This window comes from Acomys russatus, chromosome 1 (assembly GCF_903995435.1).
Source record: "Acomys russatus chromosome 1, mAcoRus1.1, whole genome shotgun sequence".
In the NCBI taxonomy this organism is placed as follows: Eukaryota; Metazoa; Chordata; class Mammalia; order Rodentia; family Muridae; genus Acomys; species Acomys russatus.
This window is the reverse complement of record NC_067137.1, coordinates 66,070,979-66,089,518: the sequence shown is the minus strand read 5'-3', so window position 1 is coordinate 66,089,518 and position 18,540 is coordinate 66,070,979. Positions and strand designations below refer to the sequence as shown.

At 42.3% G+C, this 18,540-nt stretch overlaps 1 protein-coding gene across 1 annotated transcript in view; it reads left to right on the top strand.

The window, feature by feature from the left end:
• The window catches only part of Eapp (E2F associated phosphoprotein), a 23,280-nt gene extending 5,538 nt beyond the window's left edge, over positions 1-17,742 (top strand). Inside the window, 5 exon segments of the mRNA XM_051144344.1 lie at positions 905-1,034; positions 2,499-2,594; positions 10,094-10,211; positions 14,329-14,442; positions 17,191-17,742. Coding sequence (XP_051000301.1) covers positions 905-1,034; positions 2,499-2,594; positions 10,094-10,211; positions 14,329-14,442; positions 17,191-17,458 — 726 coding nt within the window. The 3' untranslated portion in view covers positions 17,459-17,742.
• Positions 17,743-18,540: the final 798 nt, after the last annotated feature.

The window sequence follows — 18,540 nt, the reverse complement described above, 5'->3', positions numbered from 1 at the left end:
GTTTGGACTGTTCAGGACTCGTTTTGTAGGCCGGGCTAGCCTCCACCGCACAGCGATCTGCTGCCTCTGCCTCTCAAGTGCAGGGAGTAAGGCATGGCCACCCCGCCCGGCCAGACAGTGTTCTTAAGTTTTGAGCCACCTCTCCAGCCCCCATGGAGACTCTTGTAAAGGAAAACACTGAATGTGTGCTAGAGCTGGCTAAACCCCACCGTAATCACCTGTTTACAGTAAAGGGAAAATTCTTAGGGAAAAAGGTGTGTGTTAGAAAACAGGAATTTCAGTTAACAACGATCTTGGGGCTCAGCCAGGCGTGGTGGCCCGCGCCTTTAACCCCAGCACTTGGGAGGCGAGGCAAGAGGCAGGGATCGCTTGTGAGCTCAAGGCCAGGCTGGTCTACAAAGGAGTCCGGGACAGCCAAGCCAACACAGAGAGACCCTGTCTCGAAAGAAAACAAAACAAAACAAACAAAAAAACTTGGGGTCCACAATGACATCAAAAATTCCCGAAACAGCAACCAACCAACCAAGAGCTCCCTGACCAAAACCAGCTTTGTGACGGAAAAGGGCCCACCCACTGAAGGAGGCCAGGCAGGAGCCGGAGGCGCACCTGAAGCGAGGCCATGGAAGGAATGCTGCTTAGTGGCTTGTTCAAACAACCTGCTTTCTACAGCACAGGACCGCCAGTCCCAGGGTGGCAGCCCTCCAAGCTCCACCACCATGACGAAGAAAGGCCCCTAACTTGTGTCAAGTTGATAGATATAAAGATGCTAGCCAGCTTTTGTTTGTTTTGTTTTTCGAGACATGGTGTTCTCTGTGTAGCCTTGGCCTCCTGGACTCGCTTTGTAGACCAGGCAGGCTGACCTCGAACTCACAGAGATCCAGAGGTCTGCTTGCCACTGCCTCCCTCCCTCATCCGGGAGTGTCTTACTGGGGAAAGTGAGTCATCAAGTGAAGATGAGTTTGAGAAAGAAATGGAAGCTGAATTAAACTCCACCATGAAAACAATGGAGGACAAGTTATCCTCTCTGGGGACAGGTAAACTTTGGGGTAGTTCTCATGGATACCCTGTGAAGGCTTGAGTTCTTTTGTATCTCTAGAACTTTTTGTAGGTGCTCAAGATTCAGTCCCTCCCCGCCACTGTGAACGGGGGCGGTGCTGGCGCGTAACCCTGGCTCTTGTGTTTGCTAGGCATATTGTTCGGCCACAGCCCTATTTCTTTTAAATTTTGGAGACAGGGTCTGGCTAAGTTACCCAGTCTGGCCTTGAACTCACTGTAGTCTCCGTGGTCCGTCTATGTCAGCCTCTTGAATAGGTGGGTGACATCTGCAGCACCGGGTCTTTCTAATAGGATACATAGTAAATGAAGGAATGAATGTGCTTGGCAGTCTGTGCCAGAGTTTTCTTTGATGACTAAAGTGTGTCACTTATTACTGTAAAGATACTATTTAGCAGCAAGTCCTTGTATTAGTTCCTTTTGTAGTTAGAATAAAAACCACAGCCGGGTATGGTGGTGCACATCTTTAATCCCAGCACTTGGGAGGCGGAGGCAGGTGGATCTCTGTGAATTCGAGGCCAGCCTGGTCTACAAAGTGGGTTCTAGGACAGCCAGGACTACATATAGAAAAACCCTATCTAGAAAACAACAACAACAAAATTAAAACAAAACCACAAGGCATACAAAAATATTTTTAGGGCTTGATGGCAGATTTAATGGTGTGCCACTACAAATTCTTGTCTCTTTGTAGTGAGTAATAAACATATTTTGTTTTTAAATCTTTTTTTTTTTTTTTTTTTTTTTTTTTTGAGACAGGGTTTCTCTGTGTAGCCTTGGCTGTCCTGGACTTGCTTTGTAGACCAGACTGCCCTGGAACTCACAGTGATCCACCTGCCTCTGCCTCCTGAGTGCTGGGATTAAAGGCATGTGCCACCACTTCTCGGCTTGTTTTTTGATCTTTATATAGGATTTACTTGACTTTTAAAATTGGTTTGGGAGAGTAAACCAAAGTCAGAACTGGTTTTCATCTTGGTATGTGTTATAACTTGAAGAACAGAACGATATAGCTGAGGCAGAGGAAGCATCAGGGACGCAGGCACGTAAAGACGTAAGCTGGAGGAGGAAGTGTGCTCCTGGTCCGGCTCGCTGTTCACGTCCTGCAAATCAAGGCGTCTGTTTCCTATTCTCTATGGTGTGTTGTGTCATTCAAAGGCAGTGATATGATGCTGAAAACCTGAAAATATGCATTTAAACTTTAATTAGATTTGTGGTATGGGAGAAAGAATGATTTCCTCATTTGGTAAACTTGTCAAGGAGTAATTGCCTATAGGCACATAGGACACCGAAATCAAATTAAGTTACTGGTGTAAAAATATCTTACTATACAAATGGCATTGTGAATAGATTAATACTATTTGAAGTGATGGAAGTAGATGCAGAGGCTCCCCCCGCCCCCTTGTGGATCATGGCGGTTTAGTTAGTAAATGTCACTTCTGGTTTTGTAGGGTCCTCCTCAGAAGTTGGCAGAGTGGGAGAAGTTACAGCAAAGTACTATGATGAGGTATATTTTGACTCTGATTCTGAAGATGAAGACAAAGCAGGTGAGTAACATTTTGTTTACAGGTGTAGTTTATGAATCATATCTGCCTTAACAGTACTTTGATATTGGACTTCCCCTCAGTTTTATATTTAAAATTTTTATTTTATATTAATGGTGCTTTGCCTGCATTTGTATTTGTCTGTGCACTATGTGCATGCCTGGTGCCCTCAGAGGCCAGGAGAGGGTAGTGGATTCCCTGGAAATGGGGTTGTAGATGCTTGTGAGCCACCATGTTGGTGCTGGAAATCAAACCTGGGTCCTTTGGAAGAACAGCCAGTGCTCTTAACTAGAAACCCATCTCTCCAGCTCCTTTCTTAATTTTATTTTTAAGAAACTATAGCCTGGGGCTGGAGAGATGGCTCTGAGGTTAAGAGCACTGCCTGCTCTTCCAGAGGTCCTGAGTTCAATTCCCAGCACCCACATGGTGGCTCATAGCCATCTATAATGAGATCTAATGCCCTCTTTTGTCATTCATGCAGGCAGAGCACTGTATACATAATAAATAAAACTTAAAAAAGAAAGAAAGAAACTATAGCCTAAGCCAAGTATTATGGTGCACACCTTCAGTCCCAGCACTCAGGGAGGCAGAACCAGGCAGATCTCTGTGAGTTTGAGGCTGGTCTGGTCTTATAGCAAGTTCAAGGTCTATGTAGCCAGTTCAAGGCCAGCCAGAGCTACACAGTAAGACCCTGTCTTAAAAAGAAAGAAATTATATGCTATTGATGGGGTGTGTGTTGGGGGCACAACAGGACTCATTAATAAGAAAGGCAAGGGGTACAGATGTCTGCATTCATTTACAACATGTGGGTTGCAGTCACTTTTGGGGTGGAACAGTCCTTTTACAGGGGTCACCTAAAATAATCGGAAAACACATATCTCCTGTGGTCTTAGGAACTGAGACGCCAACTCCTCTATCCATCTCCAGCTGGGTACCCAGCATGAAGACATCATCAAGCCAACTCCATCATATACACCCCAAACAGATACAGGTGTATGTGATAGGGTTGGTGCCATAATATACTAATGTGGACCAGTCGCACATGTGTAGAGAGCAGTTAGTTGTTGAAAGCAGCAATATTGGAGGTAAAACAACACTTCATGAATTATAATTACTGGGTAAATGTAAAATCATGTGCTGTAAAATCATCAACTACTGAAAAATAAAGTCTATACCAGGGGAACTTTATCTGGATGCCGACTGGTTTTTATATTCAGCTGTGGTTGATGTGAATCCTGCCCCTTTGTGATAGTAACAGGTATGTTAAGAAAAACCAAAAAACAGAATGGTAAATCATAGGAAACTTTAATGAATTGAATGGACTGAACTATGTCATTTATCTTTTGTATTATTAAGGATATTATTATATATTATTTTCATTAAAAAACTATTCCATGACTGTGTGGTTAATTATAAGTATGGCTTAATAAATACTTATTAGGCTATAGTTATTACTGTGAAATTTTCTAACCCTCAATCAGTAAAGACACAGATAGCTGTTGTATTTTGAATAGCCTTGATTCACCTGGGGCAGGGCAGATTTTAATCCCCTAAACTACCTTCTCCCAGCCCCCATCCCATGCCATCTGCTTCTAATAATTTCCACTGAGCTACCTTCTATCCATAATCCCCAAATACTTGCTAATGTCCATCTCCTCTGTCCACATCAATCGTGATATGTGCTCTCTCCACCTAACCCATCTGGGTGGTTTCCTTCCTTCTCCTAACTACCTGTCTGCTTCTCCCTCCACCCCAACCCCCACCCCCCAGATCCTCTCTGTCTTCCAGTCCCTTGAACCTTCGCTCCTCCCTTTCCCTCTGCTTTGCCCAGGTGTACGCCTTTTATTCAGCCAATCAGGGAGGCAAGGTTCAATGACAGCAACTAGATCTAGGGAGCCAGTAATTAGCATCAAAATGCGTAGCACTAGAAAAACCTCCAACACATGACAGTGGATTGTGTAGAGAAAAATGTTAAGAAAATATAGTGAGGATTTTTTGTTTTGTTTTGTTTTTTGAGACAGGGTCTCTCTGTGTTAGCCTTGGCTGTCCTGGACTTGCTTTGTAGAGTAGGCTGTCCTTGAACTCACAGCAATCCACCTGCCTCTGCCTCCCTAGTGCTGAGATTAAAGGCATGTACCACCAGGCCCGGTTTATGGTGAGGATTTTTTTACAGTATGGTTTTACTTCAATAATTACAACAGGAATTGAAAAACCACAATATGTTATTTGTTGTGAAATTCTATCAGCAGAATCTATGAAACCAAACAAACTGAAAAGCCATTTTGATAGTAAGCATTGGAGCTTTGCCAGCAAGGATACCAACTATTTTAGAAGCCAAGCTGATGGACTCAAGAAAGCCTGACCTAGCCGCATGGTGGTGGCACACGCCTTCAATCCCAGTACTCAGGAGGCAGAGGCGGGCGGATCTGTGTGAATTTGAGGCTGGCCTGGCCTATAGAGCTAGTTCTAGGACAGCCAAGGTTATATAAACTCTCTCAAAAAACCAAACCAAACCAACCAATGAACCAACCAACCAACCAACCAACCAAACAAACAAACCAAAAAGGCCAGGCTTGACACTGGTGCTAAGTACCACAAACAAAATGTAGTAGCCACTGAAAATTAATATCTGGAGCTGGGTGTGGTGGAGCATGCCTTTTATGCCAGTACTCAGGGAGGCAAAGGCAGGTGGATCGATGTGAGTTCAAAGCCAGTCTGGTCTACAAAGTGAGTTCAGGACAGCTGAAACTACAGAGAGAAACCCTGTCTCAACCTGCTCCCCCAAAAAGCCCCCCAAAAGTCATATTTGGTTGCACTCAGAATTGCCAGATCGATGAATCCTTTAGTGAGGATTTACTGATTCTATGGCTCAAGTTACGAGCGGGGATAAATTTGTTACACGGTTGAATGCAATAGCCTCATCTACTGTCCAAGGAAGAAAGACCATGTGCCTGCTGATATTCTTGATTAAGTTATCAAGGACATTACATCTGCTCCACTTCCAATATTTAGTATTCAGCTTGATGAGTCTGTAGACGTTGAAGTACGCTAATGCGGCTGGTGACTTTAAAGTTTCCTTTTCTCAAACCTCTTGAAACAGCAGCTGCTGCACATGATGTATTTGGCACAGTTGATTCTTTCCTGAAAGAGCACAAGATCTCTTGGGGAAGGATCGGAGGTGTTCGCACAGACGGTGCTCCAGCTGTGCCAGGATGACCATCTGGGTTCAGAGCTCACTGTGTGATTCACTAACAAATTCCAGCCACGAAGCTGCTGCCACAAGAGCTACAAGAAGAGAAGTGTCTTTAGTTCTGTCAGTTTTGTAAAGGCGAGCACTTTCAACAGACGACTGTTTTCACAGCTGTTATACGTTGGACACACCGAACAAAGCTCTGATAGTCATACTGAAGGGACACGGCTGTTGAGAGGAAGAGTTTTAAACCTGCTTTTGAACTTTGTGCCGAACTCAAGATATGTATTTTTTAAAAGATTTATTTATTATTATGTACAGTGCTTTGCCTGCATGTACACCTGCAGGCCAAAAGAGGGCATCATATCACATTACAGATGGGTGTGAGCCACTGTGTGGTTGCTGGAAATTGAATTCAGGACCTCTGGAAGAGCAATCGGTGCTCTTAACCTCTGAGTCATCTCTCCAGCCCCTCAAGATATTTTAAAATCAGAAAGCAAGGCCACAGTTTGAAACACTTCTCAGCGATAATAATGAATTGCAGAAAATAGCTTACTGGGTTAACATATTTGCCAACTTGAATAAATTAAATTATCACTGTTGCAGGCACCAAATCCAACACGCCTCGACTGGTCTTGAAAGATCTGATCATTCCAAATGAAATTTCAGCTTTGGCAAAAAAATTGGATGGAAATGTAATGTCCATTTGTGTACCTTGTTTGCTTTCTTTGAGGAACGTGACATTGAACAAGACAAAAGGATTAGGATGATAATTTCTGTGATCCTCCATTTGCACTTGCCAGAAGCACATTCGTAGTAAGATGAAGATATTCCCGAGACAGCAGAAGAGGGGCTCATTGAATTTACCGGTAGTGATGCAGGGAGCACTGAGCTCTCCAGATGCCAGTTACAAAACTCTGGATTTAGTGTTTGTGGTTATATCCTGTTCTGTCTGAGACTGTGTTGTGCCTTCTTTTTCCATTTCCAACAACATATCTTTGTGAATCAGGGCTTGCCAGTTTGTTGTTTATCAAATCTAAATAGAGCAGATGACTTGTTGTGGAAGAAGCTATCCCTTCCTCCCAGACAAGGTTTCTCTATGTAGCCTTGGGTGTCCTGGACCTTGCTCTGTAGACTAGGCTGGTCTCGAACTCAGAGACCTGTCTGCCTCTGCCTCCCCAGTGCAGAGATCAAAGGCGTGCTCCACTGAAGCCCACCCCCAGGGAAAGAAGCAATCTCAACCTTCACACTGACCTATTGGTTTTTTATGCGTACTGTCCCAAAATGTAGCAATGTAGGTTACTGTTGTTATATAAATACTGTTAACCCATGTTACAAGACAAAATTTTATTTATTTGTAAATAGAAATACTTTACAATTTATAACTACATATTGTTTTATCATTAATCACATGCTTTAATTATGTTCAGTTTATAACATCCTACATATCATATGTTTACGTTATGATTCATAACAGTTGTAAAATTATAAAGTAGCAATGAAAATAATTTTATGGTTGGGGTTATCACAACATGAGGAACAAAGCATTAGGAAGGTTGAGAACCACTGGATTAAAGGCATCTAGCTAGAAAAAAAATATAGATTTATATACATATATATGTTTAAAAGCATGTATGTGCTTATATATATGTATATATACACACATGTATACACACACATATATTTCCTTTTTCTCGGTAGCCCTTGGCTGTCCTGTAACTTGGTCTATAGATCAAGCTGGCCTCAAATTCAGAGATCCAGCTGCCTGTGCTTCCCTAGTGCTAAAATTAAAAGTGTGTGCCACCACTATCTGGCTCTTATGTTTTTATATTTACCTCCACCCATCTTCTTATATATCAGGCTGGCTGCCAACTCACATATACCCAGCTGCCTCTCTCCTGCCACACTCCCCCTATCCCACAGTATAGGGATTAAATGTGTGTACCACCATAGTTGGCCTAAAAGCACATTTTTTTCTTTCCAAGACAGGGTTTCTCTGTGCAGCCCTGGTTGTCCTGGAACTCACTCAGAGATCCACCTACCTCTGTCTCCTGAGTGCTGGGATTAAAGGCATGTGCCACCACCGCCTGGCTAAACGCATTTAAAAAAAAAAATGATTCATATACATGGTGCTGGAGAGATGACTCAGCAGTTAAGAGCACTGGCTGTTCTTCCAGAAGTCCTGATTTCAATTCCCAGCAACCACATGGTGGCTCACAGCCATCTAAAATGTAATGAAATCTAATTCCATCTTCTGGTGTCCATGAAAACAGAGCACTCATGTATATAAATCTTTTTTGTTTGTTTGTTTTGGTTTTTTGAGACAGGGTCACTCTGTATAGCCTTGGCATCTTTCCAGCCCCCAAAAGCACATTTTTAAAAGCCTACAAACATTTTTTTTGCTTTGAGTATTTTGGGTTCTCAAGAATGTTAGACAAGGGCCTAGAGCAGTGGTTCTCAGCTTCCTAATACTGTGACCCTTTAATACACTTCTTCATGTTCCCCAGCCATAAAATTATTTTTGTTGCTACTTTATAACTGTAATTTTGCTACTGTTATGAATCAGAATGTAAACATCTGGGTTTTTGTGATGGTCTTTGGTGACCCTGTGAAAGGGTCATTCAAGCTCCAAAGTGGTCGAGACTCACAGGTTGAAAGCCACTGGGATAGAATGATGGCACAGAGGTTAAAAGTACTTACTGTGAAGGCAGGAGTTTCAGAAGTATAGGATTATCCTGGGCTACATAGTGACTTTGAAGCCAGCTCAGGCTACACAAGACCCAAATCACATTTTTAGTATTCTTTTTTTGTAATTAAAAAATCATTCTAGCCAGGAGGTGGTGGTGCATGCCTTTAATTGGAGGCAGAGGCAGGTGGAGTTCTGTGAGTTCAAGGCCAGCCTGGTCTATAAAGCAAGTCCAGGATAGGCAAGGCTACACTCAGAGAAACCCTGTCTCAGGAAGACCAGAAAAAAACCAAAAAAGAAAACAAAACAAAACAAAAAAACCCAAAACCAAAACCAAACCAAACCAAACCAAAACAAAAAGACAAACCAACAGCAACAAAAAGCCTATATGTGTGTGTATGTGTTTATATGGGAAGCTCATTCTGTAACTCATATATGGCTGTAGAAGACAGTGTGTGAGTTACTTTTCTTCTCCTGTGTGAGTCTCAGAGTTTGAACTCAGATTGTTATGCTTGTATGTTTATCTCACCCTCTTCCCTTCTGCTTTTGTCAGGGTCTCATATAGGCTAGGCTGGTCTCAAACGTGGTATATAGCCAAGAATGACTTTGAAGTCATGATCTACCTGCCTCAGTCTCCCAGGCACTGGGATTGCAGATGTGTGTCACCATGCCCAGTTAGGTGTCCTTCCCCCCACCCCCAACCCCCCCACCCCCGGAACAGGGTCTGTGTAGCCTTGGCTGTCCTGAACACACTTTGTAGACCAGGCCGGCCTTGAACTCACAGTGATCCGCCTGCCTCTGCCTCCCGAGTGCTGGGATTAAAGGCTTGCTCCACCATGCCCAACTCCCAGTTAGTTTTTAGTGGGTTTTTTGACACTGAATTTTCATTATTTGAACTTAGCCTGTTGGCCTCTTCTATCTTTGATTTTAGTGTCTTAATAGGACAAGACTCTATTTGAAGAATCGCTTTATTTTATGTATTGGTTTTTTGGGTAGGTTTTTTCTTTCATTGCCCGGGTGCCCTGGGACTCAGGATGTAGCCTAGTCATGGCAGTTCTACTGCCTCAACCTCCCAAGTGCTGGGATTGCTGGCTAAAGAAAGGCTGTAGGCATTTAAAAAATATTTATTTATTTACTATTAATATAGTGTTCTGCCTGGGTGTATGCCTACGTGTCAGAAGAGGGCACCAGATCTCATTATAGATGGTTGTGAGCCACTGTGTGGTTGCTGGGAGTTGAACTCAGGACCTTTGAAAGAACAGCCAGTACTCTTAACCTCTGGGCCATCTTTCCAGTCCCTTTACGTATCTTTTAAAAAGATAATGTAGTTGCCGGGCATGGTGGCGCACGCCTTTAATCCCAGCACTCGGGAGGCAGAGGCAGGCAGATCTCTGTGAGTTTGAGGCCAGCCTGGTCTACCAAGTAAGTCCAGGACAACCAAGGCTACACAGAGAGACCCTGTCTCAAAACAAAGCAAAACAAAGCAAAGCAAAACAAAACAAAACAAAAACCCAAAAAGATAATGTAAATAGAATAGATACATAGTATGGGAAACAGGAGAGCCATTTTATATTAAAGAACTTTAGACATGTTACTGATCCATATTTTTAACCTTTTAAAAATTAGCACAAGTGAACAAGAAAAAGAAGAAGAAACAACACAGGATTCCAACAAATGATGAGTTGCTGTATGATCCTGAAAAAGATAACAGAGACCAGGCTTGGGTTGATGCACAGAGAAGGGGGTAAGAATTTAAATTTATGTTTAGAATCTTTAGGGAAGGCCAGACTGTCTTTTTACTGCTCTCCTCTTTTACTGTATGTGTTCTTATTTTCATGCAAACACATCAAAAAAAATTGGAGGAGGAAAATTTGAATACTTTATTTGAAAGTAACCAGCACATTTCAGTCAGACAATTATATTTATTATTCATTCATTCACTCACTCATCTATCTATCTATCTATCTATCTATCTATCTATCTATCTATCATTTTTTCAAGGCAGTGTTGCTGTTAATTTAATGGTATGGCCTAATAAATGTTTATTATTAGGCTTATAATTATTATGGCAATATTATTTAACCCGCTTTCTCAATCAGTAAAGACACAAACACCTGTTATATTTTAGAATAAGCCTTATTTTACCTGGGGTAGAGCAGATATTAACTCCCTAAACTACCTTCCAATATCTCTCATCCTCTATCCCATGCCACCTGTTCTAACAATTTCTATCTGGGCTGCCTTCCATGTATAATCCCAAAATACTTGGTAAGGTTGTTCATCTGGGCCATTTTTTTCCCCATGTGAAACAAAGTTTCTCCTCAGGGCCCACATGGCTATTTTCTATCCCATGGCTATTCTCCTTCTTCCTCCTCCTGTCCCATCTGCTTCTGAAGATCCTCTTTGTCCCCCAAAGCCAGAGCATCTTTGCCACACCTATCTTCGTATGGCCCTGCCCAGGTATCAGCTTTCTTTATTAGTCAAATAGGGAGGCAAGGTTAAACAGCAGTGTTGGGGTATGTGACAGCCTGCAATGAGAATCTCAGGGATCATGCAATTAACAAATACAAAGCAGCAGACCATACTCCAACAAGGCAGGGTTTCTCTGTGTAGCTCTGGCTGTCCGGGAATTCAGACATCTGCCTGCCTCTGCCCCCTGAGTGCTGTGATTTAAGGTGTGTGCCACCACTGCCCGATTGAATTTTTACTTATTTTTTAAACATTCTCCTGTAACTGTAGGTGCTACTTTTAAACTCTATTTTATTTGGGGTTCCTTAAACCTTTACCTCCCTTCCAGCCCCCCAACTCTAGGTAGAAGAGAAAAGTTAGAAGGGAAAGGGGACATCTCTTTAGACTTAGTTCTGGCTGGTTAGGGTCCTCAGGTTCTTTGGGAAATACCAATCTCAGTTGCCAGACTGTCTAGTAGTCTAGCAACAGCAAACACAGATGGACGAACAAGCAGCCTTCTTACTCCATCTGTCTCCTTGAAACCCTCTCCTCTCTCTGGGCTCTCATATTTATACCCTTTCTGAGTCCTCAGAATTAAACTATTTCCAGCTGGGCGTGGTGGCACACACCTGTAATCCCAGCATTTGGGAGGCTGAGGAAGGTGGATCTCTATGAGTTCAGAGCCAGCTTGGTCTACAAAGTGAGTCCAGGACAGCCAAGGCTACACAGAGAAATTCTGTCTCAAACAAACAAGCAAGCAAGCAAACAAATAAACAACAACAACAACAACAACAAAAAAAAAAAACCCCAAAACCAAAAAATCTAACTTTTCAGTGGTTGGTTGGTTTTTTGTTTTTGTTTTTTGTTTTGTTCTTTTCAAATTAACTTTTTCCAAATAGGTTAAAAATTTTTAAAAAAAAGCTTTTGTTTGTTAAATGTTTGTTTGTTGATAAAGGGTCTCTCCCAGACTGCTCTTTGAACTATGTAGACCGGGCTGACTTTGAATATACAGCAGTCCATCTACTTCTGCCTCCCAAGTGTTTTTGTTTATTAATCCCAAGTGCTGGGATTAAAGGCTTGTATCATCTTTTTTTGGGGGGGGGTGGAGGTTCGAGACAAGGTTTCTCTGTATAGCCTTGGCTGTCCTGGAACTCGCTCTTTATTATAGGCTGGTCTCGAACTCACAGAGATCCACTTGCCTCTGCCTTCCAAGTGCTGAGATTAAAGGTATGCGCCACCACTGCCCAGCTAGGCTTGTATCAGGCTCAAAAACAAAATGTTTTTTGAGGCTCATCTAATTGTAGCACGGTACTTCTTTTTATGGCTGAACAATGTCATTGTATGTATGTATCTCAATTTTCTGTCCCATTTGTCCACCAAGGAATGTTTTGTTTTATCTGCCTTTTAAGTGCTGGGAATAGTGTTGTCAGCACTGGTGTACAGGTATTGGTTTGAGTCCCTGCAGATTTAGTTTTTTGTTACAAACTTAGGAGGAGCACCACAGGGTCTCAGGATAATCTTGTATTTTAACCTTTGTGTGCTTGGTGCTGGGGATTGACTTTATGCTGTTGTACGTGCTAGGCAAGTACTGTGCTTCTCAGTGCCTAGGAGGCTTTGCTTCACTGCGGGCGGGGATGGGTGTCTGTTTTTCCAGTCTGGAGGGTTGATGTTTCTGTGGGATCTCTGTACACACACCTTAGCTTCAGTTCTTCCACCACGTCCTTTCCTTCTTCCTGATTTATCCTGCACTCCTTCCTCCAGTGCCCCCTGGTGGTCAGTTACTGCTGCCTCCTTTACTCTGGTTTCTCAGGCAGGATCTAGGAAGTAGAGTTTGGCCTGGAAATTGCTTTTGTTCTTCCTGCCTTAGCTTTTAAAATTTTGCTTTGTATACTTTTAAAATGACTATTGCTATGTGCATACATGTCAAGGCATGCTTGTACAGGTTAGGGGACAACTTGTAGGAATTATGTAAGTTCTCCAGATTGAACCCGGGTTGTCAGGTTAGTGCCAGCGCCTTTACCTGTGGAGCCATCTCATCAGCTCCTCTGCCTTTAGATTTTGAGACAGAGTGTCTCCTGAACCTTGAGCTCTGCTTGGCTGGCTGGCCAGGGATCTGCCTGTCTCCATCCTGTGATGCCCTCAAGCACTGTGGTCACAGGCTGGTGCTCTATGGCCCTGCTCTATCTGTGGATGCCGGAATCTTAGCTCCTCACACTTGCTCAGCAGCACTGTACTGACGAAGCCATCTCCCCAGGCCTCCTGCCCTCTTTTTAGTGTGTTTGGAGACAGGGTCTTTGTTTCAGACTGGTCTGGAGCTCAGTGTGTAGTCCAGGCTGCTTTTGAATTTGTAGTCTTCCTGTGCTATCTCTCCAGCGCTAGGATTACTGGTGTGGGTGCCTTGCCTGGCCAACTTAAGTACTTGACTACAAATGTAAAAATAGTTTCCTAGACTTTCCTTGTGCTTGGCATCTTAAGTATTTTGAAGAGTCCTGTTAGCGCTCACCTGAGATTTCCCTCACAATCACACTGATATTACGGGGTTTTTTTTGGTGTGTTTGTTAGGTTTGGCTTTTATGAGACAAATCTTATTTTAAGTTCACACTGGCCTTGAGCTCTGGATCCCCTTGCTTCTGTCTCTAGAGTGCTGGGATTACAGGCATGGACCATCACATACCACCAAACTGTGTACTTAGAAAGAAAGTTACTCTGTGCAGTCCAGACCCGAGGAGTGAGGATTAGGTTCCTTGAGATTTGATTTGTCTTTTTTTCCTTCTTGAGCACTTTTTTTTCTTTCTTTCTGCTGTGGGTGTTTTAGGTAGATTTTGTAAACCATATCCCTAGAATTAGCCATTTCTGGGCTAGAGAGATGGCTCAGTGGTTAAGGGCACTTGTTGCTCTTGTAGAGGACATGGGTTTGGTTTCTAGCACCCGCATGGTGGTGAGCCACCATTCTTAACTCCAGGCCCAAGAGATCCTGCCCTTCTACCGGCCTCCCAGAGCACCAGACATGCATATAATACACTTAGATACATTCAGACAAAAATTCATACTTAAAATAAAATAAGTAAAACAAACATATAAGTAATAATTAAACAGCTAGCCATTTCTGAGTACTGATTCCTTTTCTGGACAGTGACATTAGAAACCAGGATTTGGCCAGGTGTGGTGGCTCACACCTTTAATCTCAGCACTTGAGGCACAGGCAGGCAGATCGCTGTGAGTTCAAGGTCAGTGTGATCTACAAAGCGAGCCCAGGACAGCTAAGACTACACAGAGAAACCCTGTGTCAAAAAACCAAACCAAACCAACCAACCCACCAACCAACCAACACCCAACCCAAACAAACAAACAAAGAAACCAGGATTTGGTTGATTAATGTATTTTTCCTTTTCAAATGTATTTTTCTGTTTTAGCTATCATGCTTTTGGATTGCAAAGACCACGTCAGAAACAACAGCCTGTCCCAAACAGTGATGCTGTTTTGAATTGCCCTGCCTGTATGACTACACTGTGCCTTGATTGCCAAAGGTAAACATACCACATGCACACTAGTGAGTGTACCCCACCCTAGAACAAAACTCCTTGTAGACTGAACACAGTATGGTGGCCCTTTGCTTAAGTCAGAAGTAGACTTTTCCTTTTGTTGTTGTTGATCCTGTAACAGTTTATTTTCCACTCCCTGAATAATGGAAATGAAGCTGAGCCAATTTCTTTCTGCCACTACTTTGCTGCTGGAGAGACCCTCTTGTTGCCCAATTTTTGCTAATAGAGCCATTTGGTGAGTGTAGTGATGACTAGCAGTCTGTTTGTCTTTTGAGATGGACTCTCAGTATGCAGCCTTGACTGCTCTGGCACTGTCTTTGCACACCAGGCTGGCCTTGAACACACAGATACCCACCTGCCTCCTTTGTGCTATGACCACAGTCCACCACTAGATGGGATTTTCTTTTCTTTTCTTTTTTGAGACAAAGCCTCACCATGTAACTCAGATGGCCCTGATAGTCTGTCCTGCTTCTCCTGCCTCAGTCTTTGAATGCTAGGTTCAAGGCTACACTGTACGTGTCCACCAAGCTGGAGCTTTATGGCTCTCAGCAACAACTAATTTTGATGTTTTAGATTTACGTGAGCATTTACCTTGCATGCATGTATGTGTACCATATGGGATCCTAAGAAGGTAGAAGAAGGGCTGGGCGTAGTGCCACATACCTTTAATCCCTGCACTGGGGAGGCAAAGGCAGGCAGATCTCTGTGAGTTCGAGGCCAGTCTGGTCTATAAGAGAAACCCTGTCTCAAAAAACATATAACCAAAAACCAAAAACCAAACTAAAACAAAACAAAAGAAGATGGAGTGGAACATCTGGAACTGGAATTAACAGACAACTATGAGCTGCTACATTGGTGCTGGGAACCAAACCTGGCTTCTTTAAAGATTGAGTGTTCCTAACAGCTGAGCCATCTCTGTAGCCCCTGTTCATTTGTTTGTTTACTTAGTGTGCGTGTATTTGCACACATGCTATGGCATATGTGGAGGACAGATGAGTTTGTGGGAGTTGGTTCTTTCCACCACGTGGGTTCTGGGGATCGAAATCATAAATCAAGTTCAGAGCATCATGCATTGGAAGCAGGCACTGTACCACTGACTCCACTTAGGGGACTTTTTTTTTTTTTTAAGTATGGAATGCTTCACAATTTTGCATGCCATTGCTATGCACGGTGGTGCATGCCTTTAGTTCTAGCACTTTTGAGGCAGAGGCTGGAGGATCAGTCTTTTTTCCACAGTGAGTTCTAGGACATCTAGGGTTACATAGAGAAACTGTTTTTCAAGAAAGAAAAAAAAAGTGTTTTCATGTTATCCTTGCACAGGGCGATGCTCATATTTTCTGTAATGTCCAGTTTTAATATATGTGCTGCTGAATTGAACACAAGGGATAGTTTAAAAATTATAATTATTAATTAATAGTAATTCAGCCCTTAGCTGGCATGAGGTTTATAATCCCAGGTTTGTGGGTTGAAGCTAGATGATTGCTGCAGGTTCACAACTACTCTTGGCTACAAAGTAAGAACCTACCTCAAAAAACCAAAATGGGCTGGAGAGATGCTCAGTGGTTAAGGATATTTGCTGCTCTTGCAGAGGACTCAGGTTTGGCTCCCAGCACCCAGAAGGCAGCTCAGTTCCAGATAATCCAACACTGTCTTCTGACCTTGCATACAGGCAACACACACACATAAAAATAAAAAAAAATTTCCCCCGAGACAGAGTTTCTCTGTGTAACAGAGCCCTGGTTGTCCTGGACTCTTTTTATAGACCAGGCTGGCCTTGAACTCACAGAGATCCGATTGCTTCTGTCTCCCAAGTGCTGGTATTAAAGAAATGTACCACCACCGCCCTGCAAAAATAATTTTTTTTGCAAACAAATTAATATAAATTTCAAATAATTCAAGAAATAAGGTTGTTTCTGAATGTTTTTGATTTTAATTTGTTCCGGCCTGCGGGGTCTTCAGTGGGTATTGCGGAGGAGACATGAAGAAATGAGGGCAAGCCTGGATTCTGATGAAGCTCGTTTATTGAAAAATTTCACAGGGTTTTTATAGGCACGGGGGCATGGGTATTTATGTAAGCAAGGGTTGCTATGGATAACTAACTGAAATGCTCCAGCAGGTGTCTACCTTTATGGCTGCTATAACCACAGAAGGGGGAGGAATTCCAGAGAGAGAGAGAAGTTGTAAAAGATCTGGTTAGTCAGGAAAAAGTTCCTGGAATTGCTGCTCGTGGGCAGCTGGCCTTTAATCTGATTTTACTAGTAGTCTTACTGGAAAAGCTAGTTTATAGCCAGAAAGGAGTAGCTCTTACTATGAGCTCAGGGGTCTTAGAATGACCGTCCCCCACAGTAGTTGAATTGTTAAGCACCTTGACCTGGGTATCATGGTGTTGTATTAATTTTCATTTTACTTTTTCCTATTTCTGAATTAAGGAAACCCTGTCTTGGGGAAAAAATAAATTTCCACGGAGTGGTGGTATATGCCTGCAGTCTCATTACTTGAGAGGTTGAGACAGGATTGTGAGTTCCAAGTTAGCTTTGGCAGCTCTCTCTGAAAAAATAAGTAAATAAACAAAAGATACTTCACATTATAACAACCGTTTCAACTTTCCTTAAATTCACATTTCATTCTCTTATCTTTATATTGGTGGATATTCATGTAGGTTTTTGGTGTTCTCAAATTTGACCTAAAATTGACCGCATTATATCCAAACTCTCCATTCTATTTTGTGTCTAGGCATGAATCGTACAAGACTCAGTACAGAGCAATGTTTGTGATGAATTGTTCTGTCAACAGAGAGGAAGTTCTAAGATACAAGAATCCAGAAAACAGGAAGAAAAAGCGGGGTGCTAAGAAAATGAAGTCTAACCCTGAAGATCCCCCAGAAATAGAAGAGGAAGAAGTCTATCACCCTGTCATGTGCACAGAGTGTTCTACTGAAGTGGCCGTCTATGACAAGGATGAAGTTTTCCATTTTTTCAATGTTTTAGCAAGCCATTCTTGAACAGTGTGACAGGTAACTGCACAGCGCTGTGTATAAGGCAAATATGGACTCTTATTTTTCTCTTTCCTATTCGTATCATTCAGTGATGTTGAGTTATTAAAACAGCATTTCATCTTTAGGAAAAGGAATGGTGGTTGTCAACCTCTATCTTCTCCTTTTTTCTTTTTAATTTCCCATGAATAATTATGGGACTGATTATTCATTCCATTCTGGTGCATATTTGGAGACTTTGGAGTTTCTTTTTTATTAAATTAGCTTCCTAGAATTAAACAGTTTTGCGGTAAGTATTTGTTTCTTAGTATTTGGTCCATTTTCTATTGTTATAACAAAATACTAGTTTGGTGTGTAGCTTGTCTTTGCTACTTTGTGGGTTCTTCTTTTCCCACCCTTTATCCTCACCCTCAACCCCCTACCCTCGGTTTCACCTCCTATCACTATAGGAGAGAAAGAAAGAAGGGGAGGGGGGGAATCCCTTAGTCTAATTTCTTCTTGTTTCTACTTTGAGCAGAACTATTAACAAACCTTAACCAAATCCCCCTGAAAGACCCAACAACCACCAACCCTGCCTCTTGGTGGCATGTATATATATGTGTATGTGTATGTGTATATGTATATAGCATGTATATACCTTCTGAAAAGTCCCCAGAATTCCAAATGTCACACATCTGCAGCTGGCAAAACCATGCCTCTGCTACAGCATGAGGCAAATCATAGTCAGCTGCTATGAAGCAGCCCTATATCCCCACGCCTGGGATTAAAATGAAAATATATTCTTTTTTTTTTTTTTTTTTTTTTTTTCACTTTTTTTTTTTTTTATTAATTTATTCTTGTTACATCTCAATGTTTATCCCATCCTGAAAATATATTCTTAAAATATTCTGGTGTGTTTTTATCATTATTATTATTATTATTATTGTTGTTGTTGTTTTTGTTTTTCGAGACAGGGTTTCCTCTATGTAGTTTTCTGTCCTTGACTTGCTGTGTAGACCAGGCTGGCCTCAAACTCACAAAGATCTGCTTGCCTCTGCCTCCCGAGTGCTGGGATTAAAGGTGTACACCGCCATCCCTGCTTGTTATTTTAT